Source organism: Nestor notabilis, unplaced genomic scaffold (genome assembly GCF_000696875.1).
Source record: "Nestor notabilis isolate BGI_N333 unplaced genomic scaffold, ASM69687v1 scaffold30443, whole genome shotgun sequence".
Taxonomy (NCBI): Eukaryota; Metazoa; Chordata; class Aves; order Psittaciformes; family Psittacidae; genus Nestor; species Nestor notabilis.
In genome coordinates, this window is record NW_009923810.1 from 1 (window position 1) to 13,862 (window position 13,862).

Consider the following 13,862-nt stretch of genomic DNA (forward strand, 5'->3'; position numbering starts at 1 on the left):
CCACCGCCACCACCACATGGGAGCGGCCCCCGAGGAGCCCCTCAGCACGACTTCTCCCTGGGCCGCCCACTGTCTTCCCGGACTACACCTTCACTGGGACCCGAGGAGATGCTGAGCGGCAGAGACTCTCTCCCCACTACCCCAGGGCTGAGCCACCCACCACTGCCACTGCCCCCGGGGTACCCCTCCGCCCCTGGTTATCCCACCTTTCTGCCTGAGCAGCTGCCACCTGGCACGCTCCAGTACCAAGGTGAGTCTGGGTGCTTCAGCGGCAGGGGGCGGCGCACCCTGGCTGGCGGGGGCGAAATGGTGCTTACTCCTTCCTGTACGCCTCTAGAGCTGATGCCGCCGGGGAGCTGCCTGCCTGAGGAGACCAAGCCCAAGAGGGGACGCCGGTCATGGCCTAGGAAAAGAACAGCCACACACACCTGCGACTATGCGGGCTGCGGCAAAACCTACACAAAGAGCTCTCATCTCAAGGCTCATCTGAGAACCCACACAGGTTAGTCGCAGCGCTGCGTCAGTGAGATGCCTCAGCCTGAGGGGTCCGAGAGGAGCACCTCAGACCTCAAAAAGAAGGGTACACAGAAGGAGGGCTCAAAGTAGCGAGTCCTGACCCTTCTCTGCTGGGTTTCTGGGCTTTTTTTCTTCCCCTCTTGGGTACATGAAGTCCTGTGCAATCTTTGCTTACTGGCTTGGCATTTTGCTTAATAGTTCAGAACGACTCAGATGTGGGAGCGGGTGGGTTTCTTGCCAAGGCAAAGTTTGTTGCTCCTCACTTGCAATGTGGCTAGCTAATTAGCAGGTAGTTGGAAGTCAGATGGGATTTGTTGGTCTGGAGGGAGTTGTCCCACTTCTGAGAAGGGAGCAGACCTCTCTCTGAGATACTGCTTCCTTTGCTCATGGCTAAACGCTTCTCATGCACACCCCTCCTGACTTGGCTTGCTCTAGCGCAAGAGACTGTGCACGTCTGCAAGCCACTGTTCCCTTTCTGAGGAAACCGTGATGGGTCTCTTCTGAGCAGGGCCTTCAGCAGCAGAGATGGGGTGGCTCTGCTATGAGAGGGAGCACATCTTCCCCTGCACTTGCATCAAAGATGCAAAGTTTAACGGTTGACCGGGTACTGTTAGAACTGGTATAAAATCTGCCAAAGTGTGTATCTGAGCCTGAGTTCAAACTTTACTTGCAGCTGAATGTGGTGTTGCAGTAACTGAGCTTGTGAAAGCAGGTACATCTTCTGTGGTTTCACCAGTGCAAATATTCCGTAACAGTGATTAAATAACCTAGAAATTTGCATAATTTAAATCTCAGGTTTGTGAACTTGATTCAAAACTTTCTCCGGAAGAGGAGAAGGGAAAGGGAGAAACTAGTGGTAGTGAAGTAGGTGGGCTACATCTTCAGCTAGTAACAGTGGGTGGAAAAAATCAGTTAAGTGAAGAGCAATTCCCACCGGCCCTGAGCTGGTCAGCGCCCTTTCCAGTATGTGTTGACCAGGGAGTTTGTAATTGTAATTGTCAGGGAAACCGGTCTTGCCATCAACAATGGTTTTGTTATAGTAAAGACAGAAAGATTGAGTTCTTAATCAGGCTGAGCTAATGAAAACAGTTCCCAGCTGTTTAATTCTTGAGACCTACAATTATCTAAATGCATTACGTCTGCTGAACTATTTCTGCTTCCTATTTGGTTGTATAACATTAGCCAGCAAAAAATGCAATTACTATCTGAACTTGCGTCCTCTGAAGCCTAGTGTTCAAGACAAACAGTGGAAATGAGCATTTTAGTGAAGATTTCAGCGATGCCGACGTTTTATAGAACCTGTACGCTTTCAAAAGGCAGTCTGTTAGCCTGTAGTTTGTCAGCAACTGCTTCAAGAAGTTCTTGCATTTTCTTTGAGATCGCTGATTTTCTTATGCAGGACACGTGCTAGTGCTGCTTGAAAGAAAGGTGTTAGAAGTGGTAGCCATGAAAAGAACATAGCTGACGTGTTTTATGTTCTGTTTTTATAAAGGTGAGAAACCTTATCACTGTGACTGGGAAGGCTGCGGATGGAAGTTTGCCCGATCCGATGAACTTACTCGTCACTACAGAAAACACACAGGCCACCGCCCTTTCCAGTGCCAGCGGTGTGACAGAGCATTTTCCAGGTCGGACCACCTCGCCTTACACATGAAGAGGCACTTTTAATTGGAAGCAGTGGATCTTTCCCCAACTGCCATAGAGATTCAGTATTTACAGCATGAGGACTGTCTTTCACAAGATGGGGAGAGCACAGTTTAAGCACTACAGATAATCAAGGTGAAGTCTTCCAAAGAGTGGAAAGAGGGATAATTGCATACAGATGTTGCAACTTTGTTTTTATATATATGCATTTAAAAGAGAACCAAAAACGCTGGGGTCAGTGACTGGATCTTCTATCATTCCATTTGTAAATCCAACTTGAATTATTTCCGGACTACAAAATGCCAAGGAGTGACTGGAAGTCACGGATATCAGGGTTAAACAGACTGTGTAGTTCGGAGGGTGGGGATATTACACAGGGAAATTACATTCCCTTAATTTTCTTTCAATGCAATATTAGATGTAAATGTCATCTTGTACTTTACTTTTTTTTCCTTCTAAAAGCCATTACAATGTTAAAAGAGAAGGAAAAATTCAGGTACAGAATTATATTTTAAAAGCCTATTTCATGGTGCTTAGTGACTGTTGGTTCTAGAGGTACCAAAAACAGGAAGCCAAAGTTCTCAAACTGCTGCATATCTGACAAGGACATATTTTTGTCTTACAATGACCAATTATGACCTAAATCAGGTAAATAAACCTGGTTTATCTTTTTTTTTGGTTTTTTTTTTTTCTTCCTTAAGAAAATAACTTTATGCAGACAGTCTGTAATGCACTGTGGTTTCGATGTGCAATAGTTTGTACAATGGTTTATTCCCAAATATGCCTTAAGCAGAACAAATGTTTTCTATATAGTTCTTTACATAATAAATATGTAATATAAATTTAAGCAAACTTTATTTTGTATATTTGTAAACTACAAAGTAAAAAATGAACATTTTGTTGGAATTTGTATTTTGCATATTCAAGTGAAAAGTAAGTTCTAAATAAACCTATAATATTTTATCTGAACGGCTACTCTAATTTTCTTCTGTGCATGGAGATGTCCAAAGGAAGTTTATTAAGTACTTGTTAGTGGTTGAGTTTCCCAAGCCAAGGAGGGGGTTTGGCAGCAAAGGCTTGTAGTCTCGAGACTCTTGAGAGATAGGATTGTATAAGTGCAGTGCTGATGTAACACATTTTCAGTGCTGAAAATTTTTTTCTCTGAATATCGAATTGCCACCTGTCACCTGTATGATGAAACTGTAATTTACCTTGTTTTAAGGTAACTCAGTTTGAATTATTTGTTAGAGGAAAAGTATCTGTTGGGGAAATGCGACTTTGCAATGCCAAAGGTTACAAATTCTAGAAGGTTTTCTTTGTTTAGTAGTCTTTTCAGTGTGAAAAATCCTTGCTTTGTTTTCTTGATAAGCTGGTGTAACCACGTTAATGTTGGATGAAGGAAAATCAACCAAGTAATGTCTCAAAAGAATAAACTTTTGACTAAAGGAATAAAGAGTAGACATGTAAACCACATTTTGACAACAGGCTTTGTGGAGTTCCTTTTGAAACCTGCTCTGTCCTGGGAATTCGGTAGTTTGGCAGTATCTGAAGAGCCAGAATTCCTGTAGGAATCCTGGTATGCATGTGTATTTTGGGCAGGCTTGACCTTGCACAGCCTACAAACTCAAGGTGTGTTGCTGTAAGGTCCCCAGCATACTGCCCTGTCGCAGTTCAGTGCGGTGAGCTTGCTGCATGCCTCGGATCCTCACCGGTTATGTATAGCTGTCCTGAGGGACCTCTCTGTGCTAGCTGTTTTACTGATGTGTGGCACTAAGATGATTTCAAGGTGAATGCTTGATGAACAGGATTTTTTTCTTGCTGCACTCTGTAAAGAGCAGAAAGAAATTATTCCTTTTCCACTAGTTTAAAACGTCAGTCAGCTTCCTAGATATATGTAAAGTTCAACAGAGCTGAGCATGGAAAACAAATTACAGGCAGGAGCTATTCATATTTTTGCAGTAGTTGAAACGAGTGGCAGTATCAACTTTTTGTTCCCAAAAGTGCCTTAGGAATCCTATTAAATCTCACATTTTGATGTGCTCTTTGTGTGGTGGGTGGCTGGTGCTATTCCTTTCCAAAGTCCATGTGTAAGTAACATAATGATGCAGAATATGCTTCTCACCCCTTATCTCCTAGGCATGCTTTGTTCAACTGAAAGCTATCTTTGTTGGTTTGGTTTATAGGTAACACAGGGAGTAGGGAATGTCTTGTTTGGTTTGCAAATAGCAAGTATTTAAAGCTAATTTAAAGTTATGAGTCATCTTTTATCTGAAGGGTTTTTTCATGTGAAAACTTTTTACAATTAAACCAGTCATTTTTTACCTCCTCTGTTGCCTCTGCCTGCGGATTCTGGATGAGAGATCCAAGGTCAGCGTTGCAACTGGTGCAAACTGCGTGCCTGAAGCGTATTGTCCTGTCTCAATAACACTGGAGCACGTCAGTAGCTGCAGGATCACCTCTACCTGTACGGCTGCCATTCAGAACCTTTTAAATCTTGTTTATGCAAGGTCTACATCCTAACCCATTGTAAGTACTGAAATCTGAAGATTTCATATGAGAAAATAGTTTCATTTGCTTCTAAGTGTTCTGTCATTATGCAGCCTTAAGAATTTTCTAAGATGCTCTTATAAAATACTCTAGCATTTAGTAGCGCATTATCTGCTTAAGCCAACTTCAGTTTCTGCTTGATGATTTTATAGACCCTAGGTTTATAGTTGCACGAACAATGGCATTCTTGAACCAGGGCTTTGTTCTCTTCTCCCACTTGCCTTTATTTTTTTCCTCTTTTTTTTCCTGATCCTAACCAAGTTGTCCTCATGTATGACTTGCTTTCCAGACCTGAATGGGCAAGGTTGTAGCTTGGTATTTAAAAAGAAATGCTGCTGTTCCTTTAACCATTTCCAAAATGCTACTCCTATACTTTTGGGGTGGGAGCCAACTCTCAATTTTTGCTGTACGGCATGCAGCCTATGAGAGGCAGTCCTTGTTCTTAAGGAGGTCTCAGGGGGAAATACTGAATGAGCAGTTGCACCAGTTGCACTCTGGTAAGTTAGGTAGAGCTAGAAACCTCACGTTGTTTTCACCACCTGCTTCATTGTGTCTGTTGTATTGGAGTTCCACTTAGGTGCAAGATTGTACATGGATGCAGTGGAACAACACATGTATCAAAAAGCCTATCTCGTAAAACATATGTAAAACACCAGCAGTCTTGTAAGGGTGTCTTGAAAAACAAGATTTGTTTAGCGTTACTAAAGCTTTGTTCATGTGCTACTTTGCTCAGGCTGGGGCATCTAAAAACAGGGTTTGAGGTTATTAGGGGTGGCCTTTCTGACATGGGGTGAGCACCTCCAGAGCTGCCCCAGAGCACTGTTTTAGCTGCTGAAGGGAAAAGCTCTCTGGCAGAGAGTTATCTCTGCAATCAAACTACAGCCACCCTTAATCCTGCTCACCCCTAGCCCAAATCTCTCTCGAGCACACTTAATGTGAAGATGGAGCTGCTTAAAACAAGACGACACATGCCTGCCTACCAAGTGCCAAGTATTCAAAAGTGCCGTAGAAATGGAAGTCTTCTCAGAGCCGCAGTCCTTCTGTGCGCTTGTCTGCTACACACCACAGGCTGGAGGTTTGCACGCTTGAGACCTGGTTGTCAGTGGTGATCAAGTACAAATGCCTGCAGCTTTCCCCCGTCACATGAAGGTGTACTTGGGGGAGAGCTGCACTTCCCCCAAGGAGGTTACCAGATCCTGCCACTTCTGAAGTCAACTGCAGATCTCACACGGATTTATATTAAGCTGATATGAATCAGTGAATTTCATTTTCCTTCTCTGTAATAAGGGGAGATCAGAGACTCCTGCGGTTAATCACCCCGAGTGCTAACGGTTCAACCGAATTAGTTTACACAGGTTTCCTATGGGAGTGTGCTAGATGTTAGAGCTAGCCTACTTCCACTGAACTCCCTGGCAAACACTTTAACACCAGTTGCGTGCAAGAATTCCAAATTAACCCATTTGCAAGCTGTGTTCCTCTGTAGGCTTTCGTCCTTCCTGGGTGCGATTGGGTTGTGTACTCCAACGCAGCAGGAGAGTAAGAACAGGTTGCAAATGTGGATGGACAGACAAATAGTTGTACTATAAAGGGTCTGGTGAGGGTCTGGATGTGGTAGCAGTGCCAGCTAGAAGAAGTAAACCCAAGGTATGTTGAACAAAACACTTGGAAAGGAAGAGAAACACCACCACCATCACATGTTAACTTGTACTTGCCAGGAGAGCTCTCCAGGTTAAATAGCTGTGTGTAGGCTCTATGGATGTATCTCTGGAAACCAAGGAGATGAGTATGTACATAAAAGAGGGAAAGGCCCATCATTCACCGAAATTTAATTGAGGTCACATTGGCTTGGAGCCACAGGGTAACACACCCACATTCCCCTGTCTGCAGTACACCTGGATGACTCACGCTGCGTCTGCCCTTCACTCCCCAGTGCCTCACCGGGGGACATTTTCATTGCTGCTGAGGGCATTGCCCATTGCAGCATGCAAGTGGGTGGTGGTGGTGTTTCCGCTGCCTTGTTTTCCGCCCTGGCTGCATGTAGATGTCTGTTGGTCTCCTTTTCACCTTTGGGTGTTTACCTGTGAACCCTCAAGGCTAGAACTTTAATGGTGTGAAAGACAGGAGGGGGAAAGTGGCTTGTGCTTTATTAATGTTTATTCTATATTTAGAACATGCATGCCCAGAGTTTTACAGAAGATGAGTGGCCTTAGTGGCTGCTCACAAGAGGTAAAGGCAGCAGAATGTTTTCCTTTCAGTGATGTTTGCTGGACTCATGGAGCTGTGACTTCTTTTGTAACTGAGATGGTGATTTTCACATGGATTTTCCCAGGTCAAGGCAGGGTCAGCCTTGTGACGTGTTTATGAACAGGAAGTTTTAGGGAACACACCAACCTCCTTTCACTCTGGAGCTTGGGTGAGCAGAAGGGTAATCATGTGCTGCTATCACCGCAGCCATCTTGCTGCAACTCTGAGAAGTTTTGCATGGTTTTGCTTTGGGTATGGCACTCTTGTTTATCAAGCACAAGCTAAGGCTTGCTTAAATCTTGCCATTCAAGTTCTCCGCTATTAAACTTTCAGGCTTTATTCAACAAAATTATACAGCTTCCCTGTATTGGTTGGCTGAAGACCCTTAAATTTAGAAACAGGTATCCTGCACTTACTCAGAATTATTTCCCCTGCTGCTGCAGCAGTTAGAAACAGTCTGGTGGGCGTGCTGCACCACCAGCACACAGGGACTTTTTTCACTGGGTGCCTCCTCCATAGTGTTCAATGTCAACTTGGCGCATGTCCTAGTGTTGATGCCTTCATGGTTGTCGGGAGCAGAGGGTCAGGTCTGCTTTGTCCTCCCACCCCTCGAAAGGCGTGGAGAAGGCTACCTGATAACGGCTGGCCCTGGGTTGCCATGTGGAAAAACCTGACTCCCCAGGCTTTTGCCACTGGCCTCCCCAGGTCCACCCTGTGCTTGCTGCCATGTAGAAATACTGCAGAAGGCTTTGCTCTCACATACAAAAACTGTTTCTCGAGGTCCCTGTGTGGGTTTGATTTGCATATCAGGCCTCTGGGAGGGTGCGACAGCATCAGCAACATTTGATGTCCGTATCTCAGCTGGAGTCTTCCAGCATGAGAGATGTACTGGGGACTTAGCATCCATCATCATTATGTTCTTCTTTCTGATAAAAATGAATATTGTACATTAATATGTTGATAAACTACTAGGGGCAGCATTGACTGTGATTACTAAAGCGCGTTGGAATTTACTTTCTAAGCTCTGGATGAGGTTTTATTCTGTGTTTAGGCTCCAGACATGCTGAGCCAGTAATACTGTTGGTAACCCAAAGGGATGCATTGCTCTTTGCGCTGGGAGGTACTAAGTTTGGCTGTCCTTTCTCAGTCCCTGCATTACACTTTTTCAGTAACAGGCTCCAGTGCCTGACAAGGGATGGCAGAATTTGTTGGCCATGCAACAGATTATTATCTGTGTTTCAAAATACCAAAATGCTTTCCAGTGGAAAGCAAAATATTTCACTGCTTTCAGCCTTCCTGCCTCCCCAGTAACTGTTCGTGCTCTCCTCAGCCCCAGAGAATATTATAATGCTGCTGTCACCTGTACAAGATGTTTGACTACCTTCCTTCTGTAAACACTTTCTAAACAGCATTTGCTTTGACAAAGTTCCCATGTTCACAATGTAAAACTCTCTGGCAAGGCTTCATATGCAAAGAAGCCAAGTTGTTATGGTTGGGGCAACTGGGTTTCCTATAACTCTGCTGTGGAGGAGCAGAGGAGCACAGGGCAGAGCCATGGCCAGTTTAGTCCAGACACTGGTATTCTGTGTCAGCCACTGGCCATAAACGTAACTGTAAGGCACAAGAAGACCTGTGATGGGCATCTCTGGGGTGATCCTACCTCACCCTCCCTGGAAAACTCCCTTCTGAGCCCTGATAATTACAGCTCTGTTCAAGCACAGGAGCTTGAGGAGCACAGATGTCTTTCCAACCTGTGTTTATTTTATGCTGTAGCTCTACAGATTCCACTTGCTCAATAAATATTTGATCCTCTTTGGTGCCTTCCTGAGCTTCTGGCTTCAGAGAAACCTTGTGGCACGAAGTTCCACAGTTAATTATGAACTAGCCTAAAAATAGAGGTGGGGGAGAAGAGGAGAAAGTATTTCCTTTCTGAAGTTTCTGAGGCTGCTGCCTTCCAGATTCCTGCCGTTTCCTCTTTCCTACATACTGCAGAGAAGGGAAGAATCTAACCTCCTGCTCTAAATCAGCTTTGATTTTGTTGTTTACTGCCAAAGGATGGAAAAATTCAACTTTCAGTTGTATCTTCTAATGATTCTGGGAAGGGAAAGTAAGTAAATATGAGCTTTTTACATATGTGCATTCTTACATATGGATGAGTTAATCTAGCCTACTGTACACTGGAAGAATGCCAGGAGAATTCAGCATAATATGATATTTCAGACAATTTTTAAATTATGTTTTGGCTTACTGTTTCTTTAATTGCTGAAACACCTGAGAAGCCCTCACCCATCAATGTTTTTTATTTAAGGATGGGTGTTTCTTCACTTATTATTCAAAACAGAAAAAAAACCCCAGTTTTTAGAATTTTCTTTCAGAAAGTTTATTGCATGAATCTCAGCAAGATGTAACACTTAAATGTCAAAATGTTTTCCACCTCATGTACCCAAACATCCACATGGGTTGGAATTGCTCATTATTTATTTGTACACATTTATTACTAAAGCATCCTTGATAATTGTTGGGCTTGCGTATTTGCTATTGTTACATGGAAAGGGAAACTGACCACAGCAGTGTTTATTGGTCCAGATCTGTTTTCTGACATTAACTCCAGCTTTTTCTTTTTAATTATGCTTTTAAAACCGTTTTTCTGCATGTCTTTCCCTCCTGTTGCGTCCCAGGTTTTGAAGAGCAAGTGTCAAAAAACAGTGTCCCTTTGTACTGGGTACTGAAATTCATTCCAGGTGAGAGAATTCACTTTCTAAGGAGTGATCAAGGTGTGTCTTAGCTGTCTGGGAATCTGACTTCTTCATTAGCAAACCAAATTCACATGGTTACAGGTAAATCCCCTTGGTAAGATGAGGTTAGGGTTTATGCTGATTTGGGGCTACGCAAATGAACCACATAGGCAAATCCAAAGCATTATAAAAATAGGTAACACTTTGAAAAAGTTTAAGATCTGAATCTTCATGATCCAAAACTGGAAGCCATGTGTGAACAAGGCAAAGTGGGGGGGAGGGAGGCAGGGGGAGGGGATGTATGGGAGAATATAGAGCAGAGGAACGATTTAAGTATTGCCTAAACCACTGCTAAATCAGAGGTTTTCTCTGACCGGCTTCTCGCAGCATTTTATTTTGTGCTAAACATGAGGTGCCAGGGTTTACATTTAATAACTCTGTCAAGTTAGTCATTTAAATAAATATTAACTGTCCACGAATGCATCCCACGAGGGAGTGCAGCAGCACGAGACAGAAATCCTTCCTCTGCAATGTACGTCGTATATACAACTTGGTATGTGGATTCCCTCCAGCCCAGGGAAGTCACTCTGCTGATTTTCAGTCCCTCAGTGCTTGTAGCTTTGCACTGGGTGGCTGCTGAGAGCAAGGTGTCAGCAGAAAGACAAACCTCCCAAGACAAATGAGGTACCGGCGCCTTTCCTTCCACGGGCAGGACTAACAGCGAGCAGTCAGCAAGATGCTTGTGGCTGCGGGCATGCAGGGCTCTGGGTGCGCTCTGCTGCTGTATGCACAGCTCCTGAGACAGGGTTGTGAAAACAGCAGAAAGGCTGATAGCAGGAAAATTTGCAGAGAGTTGAAATGGCTCAGCAATGCAAGAGGGAATAATAGAGCAACAGCTGTTTTGATTTCCTTCCCCTTCATATATAAAGCAATCAAAACCAGAGCTGTTTTGAGCTGGAACAGATGATAGTTCTTTTAAGTCTTTTAAGGTCTGCTGTTCTTCCCTTCCCTTCCCTTCCCTTCCCTTCCCTTCCCTTCCCTTCCCTTCCCTTCCCACCTTCCCCTCTTTTCTTTATCTCTTTCATTCCCTCTTTATTTATTTTCTCTCCCCCTTCCTTTATTTTCTTAATTTCTGTCTTTATCTCTTGTCACTCTCTCTCTTTCCATCTCCTCCACTCCATGCTTTGCAATGACAGCATTTAATCTTACCAGTTTATTGCAAGGGAAATTGCAATTGTGCTTTGGAGCCAAGCTAATAGTTTTGTTTGGGAGGCAGAGCTTTCACTTCATGGCTGGGTGCTGTTCATGAAAATGCAGCTCTTAGAGACCTGGGGCTGAAGTGAAATAAGAAAACATGTTGCTGGGCAGAGGAATTGAGATTAAAAGCTCAAAAACAAGACAATAGGAACCAGAAATCAAGTGGCAAGGGGGCCTCACTCAGCACCTTGGCAGGTGCTCTCTGTTGGATGTAATGAAAAAGCAAGCCCCACATCACAAGCCCCTTATTTCCTTTGTTGCAGTGAAGAAAACGTATAACGTAGACAGGATTTTCAACTTGGTGTGTGTGTGAAAGCTCATTTTTTTTCTCCGCATTCAAATGACATAAAAGTTCACGAGGTTCCCAGCACTCTGGAGCCTCATGTTTTAGTATGCATGAGCATGTTCTCAGGTGATGAGGATTCACAGCAGCAGCAGGAAGGAGAAACTGGAGAATGCAAATAAAGATATGCCCACCTTGTGATTCCGGAGGGTGACAGGAGTGAGTCCAAATGAGCAATGGATCCTATGTCAGAAACAGGCAGTCATGAGCTTTTGTTTCTTTAAAACAAGGGGCTGTGTAGAAAACTCCAGGCAAGTGGTGGGGTTTTTTTTTTTTTTGGTTGGTTGGTTGGTTTGGATTTGGGTTGTTGGTTGTTTTCTTTTCCCATACTCGGTTGCAGATGTCTGGGTTTGCTCTGGTTTTATTTATTTATAGGCATTTCTATGGCACTCATCACCATAGGATCTGGGCAAATCTTTCCTTTCTTGTGTCATGTAATTAAATCTATACAAAATACATATGTTCTTGGCAGAGATTTTAAAAAAAAAAAAAAAGTTAAGCTCTGCTTTTGGAAGAGATTTGTGTCCTGCAATTAAACTCTGCTTTTGCAATGCTGTATCTTTCCATGTACATGTGAGGGGGGAAGTACACAGCCTTGTGACAGCTGTATGCTCATGCACCCAGTACCCTGGTGTGTGGAGCCATGGCACCTGACTCATAACCTGGTCCACGGGTGGCAGGTGTACCAGTGGGGAAGCAGGCACTTTTTGGGATGGTTGTATTGGACACCTTACTGGGGACACTGAGGCATGGTCCTGCCTTCCTCACTCATCCAGGCACTACCTGCGTAACTAGAAGTAGGCTGAAAGGGCACACATACATACACTAACCCTAAATGGGGATGTACAGAGTCTCCATGAAACTCTTCTAGAGGATAGGTTGCTATTTCATTATGTTTGCATGGCCAGGGATCCGAGAAAGGCCAGCACATCCTTTCAGCCCAGGGTTCACACGAGGAGAACCAGCAAGTGCTGAGGAGAGGCTGGAGCTTTCTGAAGAGCCAGCAGCATGGACCACAAGTGGTTCCCCACCACATGTTACTTGTGTCCCATCCTCTAAAGGAAGGTGATGGTTCCTTCTCCTCTGTGGAGTACTCCACAGTGAAATGTCATTCTGGTATTTAGTAAGATGGTCATGGGTGTCCTGCAGAGCTGATCTGAAGGACTGTAAGGACAAGATGATGACTGGTCTAGCGCAGATTTGCACTGGAAGTTGGAGAAAGGTCTGCCAGTCTGCCAGTCTCACTAGTCAGCTCAGTCTCAGTGGAATGCTGAACTCGACAGGGCTCAGGCCAGCACAGATGCCTTCCACAGCTCCAGGTGAAAGAAACTCTGCTTTTGTATAAATACACAAACAGATCCAAGCAGGCCGTGCACCAGTGAAGGCGATGGTCCTGCAGATGTTCTCTGGCTCGGGTGAGCAACCAGCACACTGGTGCCTGGTTTGGCAGTACTTGGGGGGCCATATTCATACTCAGATGAACAGGTGATGGTGTCTAGAAGTAAAAGCTGGCTCTTAGAAACTGCATCCTTCCGCAGAGAAGTCACCCTCCCAGCCAGGGCTCACTGGTGACCAGCTGCTGGCATACCTCTTAGGAAGGAATTTGGAATTGGTGTGGTGGCCTGAGTCCCAGAGCACTTCCAACTGCAGCCAACATGAACACATTACACATTTCTGTTGGAGGAAACAAATCTGGCCCTTTCATTTTTGAGAGCAGTTTGTTTCTCCCATTTCAGAAAGAAAGGATAGCTGCACTGCTTTGATGCTTGAAGATCATCTCATACAGAGCCCTGGATCCTCAGAGGCAGAGTAATCAGCTGCCCTCATAACTGCACATATCTTATAGCATCCTCATTCTCCAGGACATCCAACACTATTAGTCACTTGTGAAAACCTTTGGCTATGTTTGTGTTCCTCCTTGCATTCTGTTTTTGGCAGACACCTATATAACCCAGGGTTTGTTCATCACCCTTCAGGTACTGCTCACATGTTTTATTACCTGGCTGAATCAGGACCTAAAGAGACACAGCTATCCCTGGTTTCTAAAGGCCATGTGAGCAGGATTGGGCTTGTCTGAAGCTCCAGCAACAAACAAGAAAGAGTTATTGCCTTTCTCCTAGGTGGGAAAACCCATATGCTGATTTTCAGGAATGAATAACCACAATGCTAATTGAATGCTGAGAATAATCATGTTTCCAGATGTTTGAGTTGTTGGGCTGTGTGTTGTTGTTTTTTTCTTTCTTTCTTTTTTAATGCTAGTGTTTTGTATAAGGCAAACAAGATGAAGTATTGCTGCTAGAACATGAAAGAAAGTATTAATATGAGGTGCAACTTTCTGGTACTTGAAAGCTGGATGAAAGCCTTTTAGCAAGCTTTAACAGATCAGGCAGCATTCACATCTGTCTAGCTCAGAAATACGGAGTTATTCCAGAAGCGTAAGTGGGTTTTAGACTAGGTGCAGGGTTCACCCTCGGAGCATTTTGCTGCTGCTGGAAGAAAGTGATAGAGCCGGAGAGCACACGGGGATGCGGCGGAGCAGTACCAGCGAGGCTGCAGAGGCGGGGCAGCCCAAGAGC

General features: G+C 44.3%; 1 protein-coding gene across 1 annotated transcript; it reads left to right on the forward strand.

The window, feature by feature from the left end:
* The first annotated feature begins 108 nt into the window (after nt 1-108).
* Nucleotides 109-2,636, forward strand: LOC104401270 (Krueppel-like factor 4). The gene is made up of 3 exons (XM_010012338.1): nt 109-250; nt 338-502; nt 2,009-2,636. The coding sequence occupies exons 1-3, from the start codon at nt 109-111 to the stop codon at nt 2,182-2,184; spliced, it is 483 nt and encodes a 160-aa protein (XP_010010640.1). The 3' UTR covers nt 2,185-2,636.
* Nucleotides 2,637-13,862: the final 11,226 nt, after the last annotated feature.

What these genes read in the sequence shown, in the direction of transcription:
- LOC104401270 (XM_010012338.1), top strand. Translation starts at nt 109, where the DNA reads ATGCTGAGCGGCAGAGACTCTCTCCCCACTACCCCAGGGCTGAGCCAC. An exon ending in TGGCACGCTCCAGTACCAAG is followed by an intron (nt 251 to 337) that starts GTGAGTCTGGGT and finishes GTACGCCTCTAG; the next exon opens with AGCTGATGCCGCCGGGGAGC. An exon ending in TCATCTGAGAACCCACACAG is followed by an intron (nt 503 to 2,008) that starts GTTAGTCGCAGC and finishes GTTTTTATAAAG; the next exon opens with GTGAGAAACCTTATCACTGT.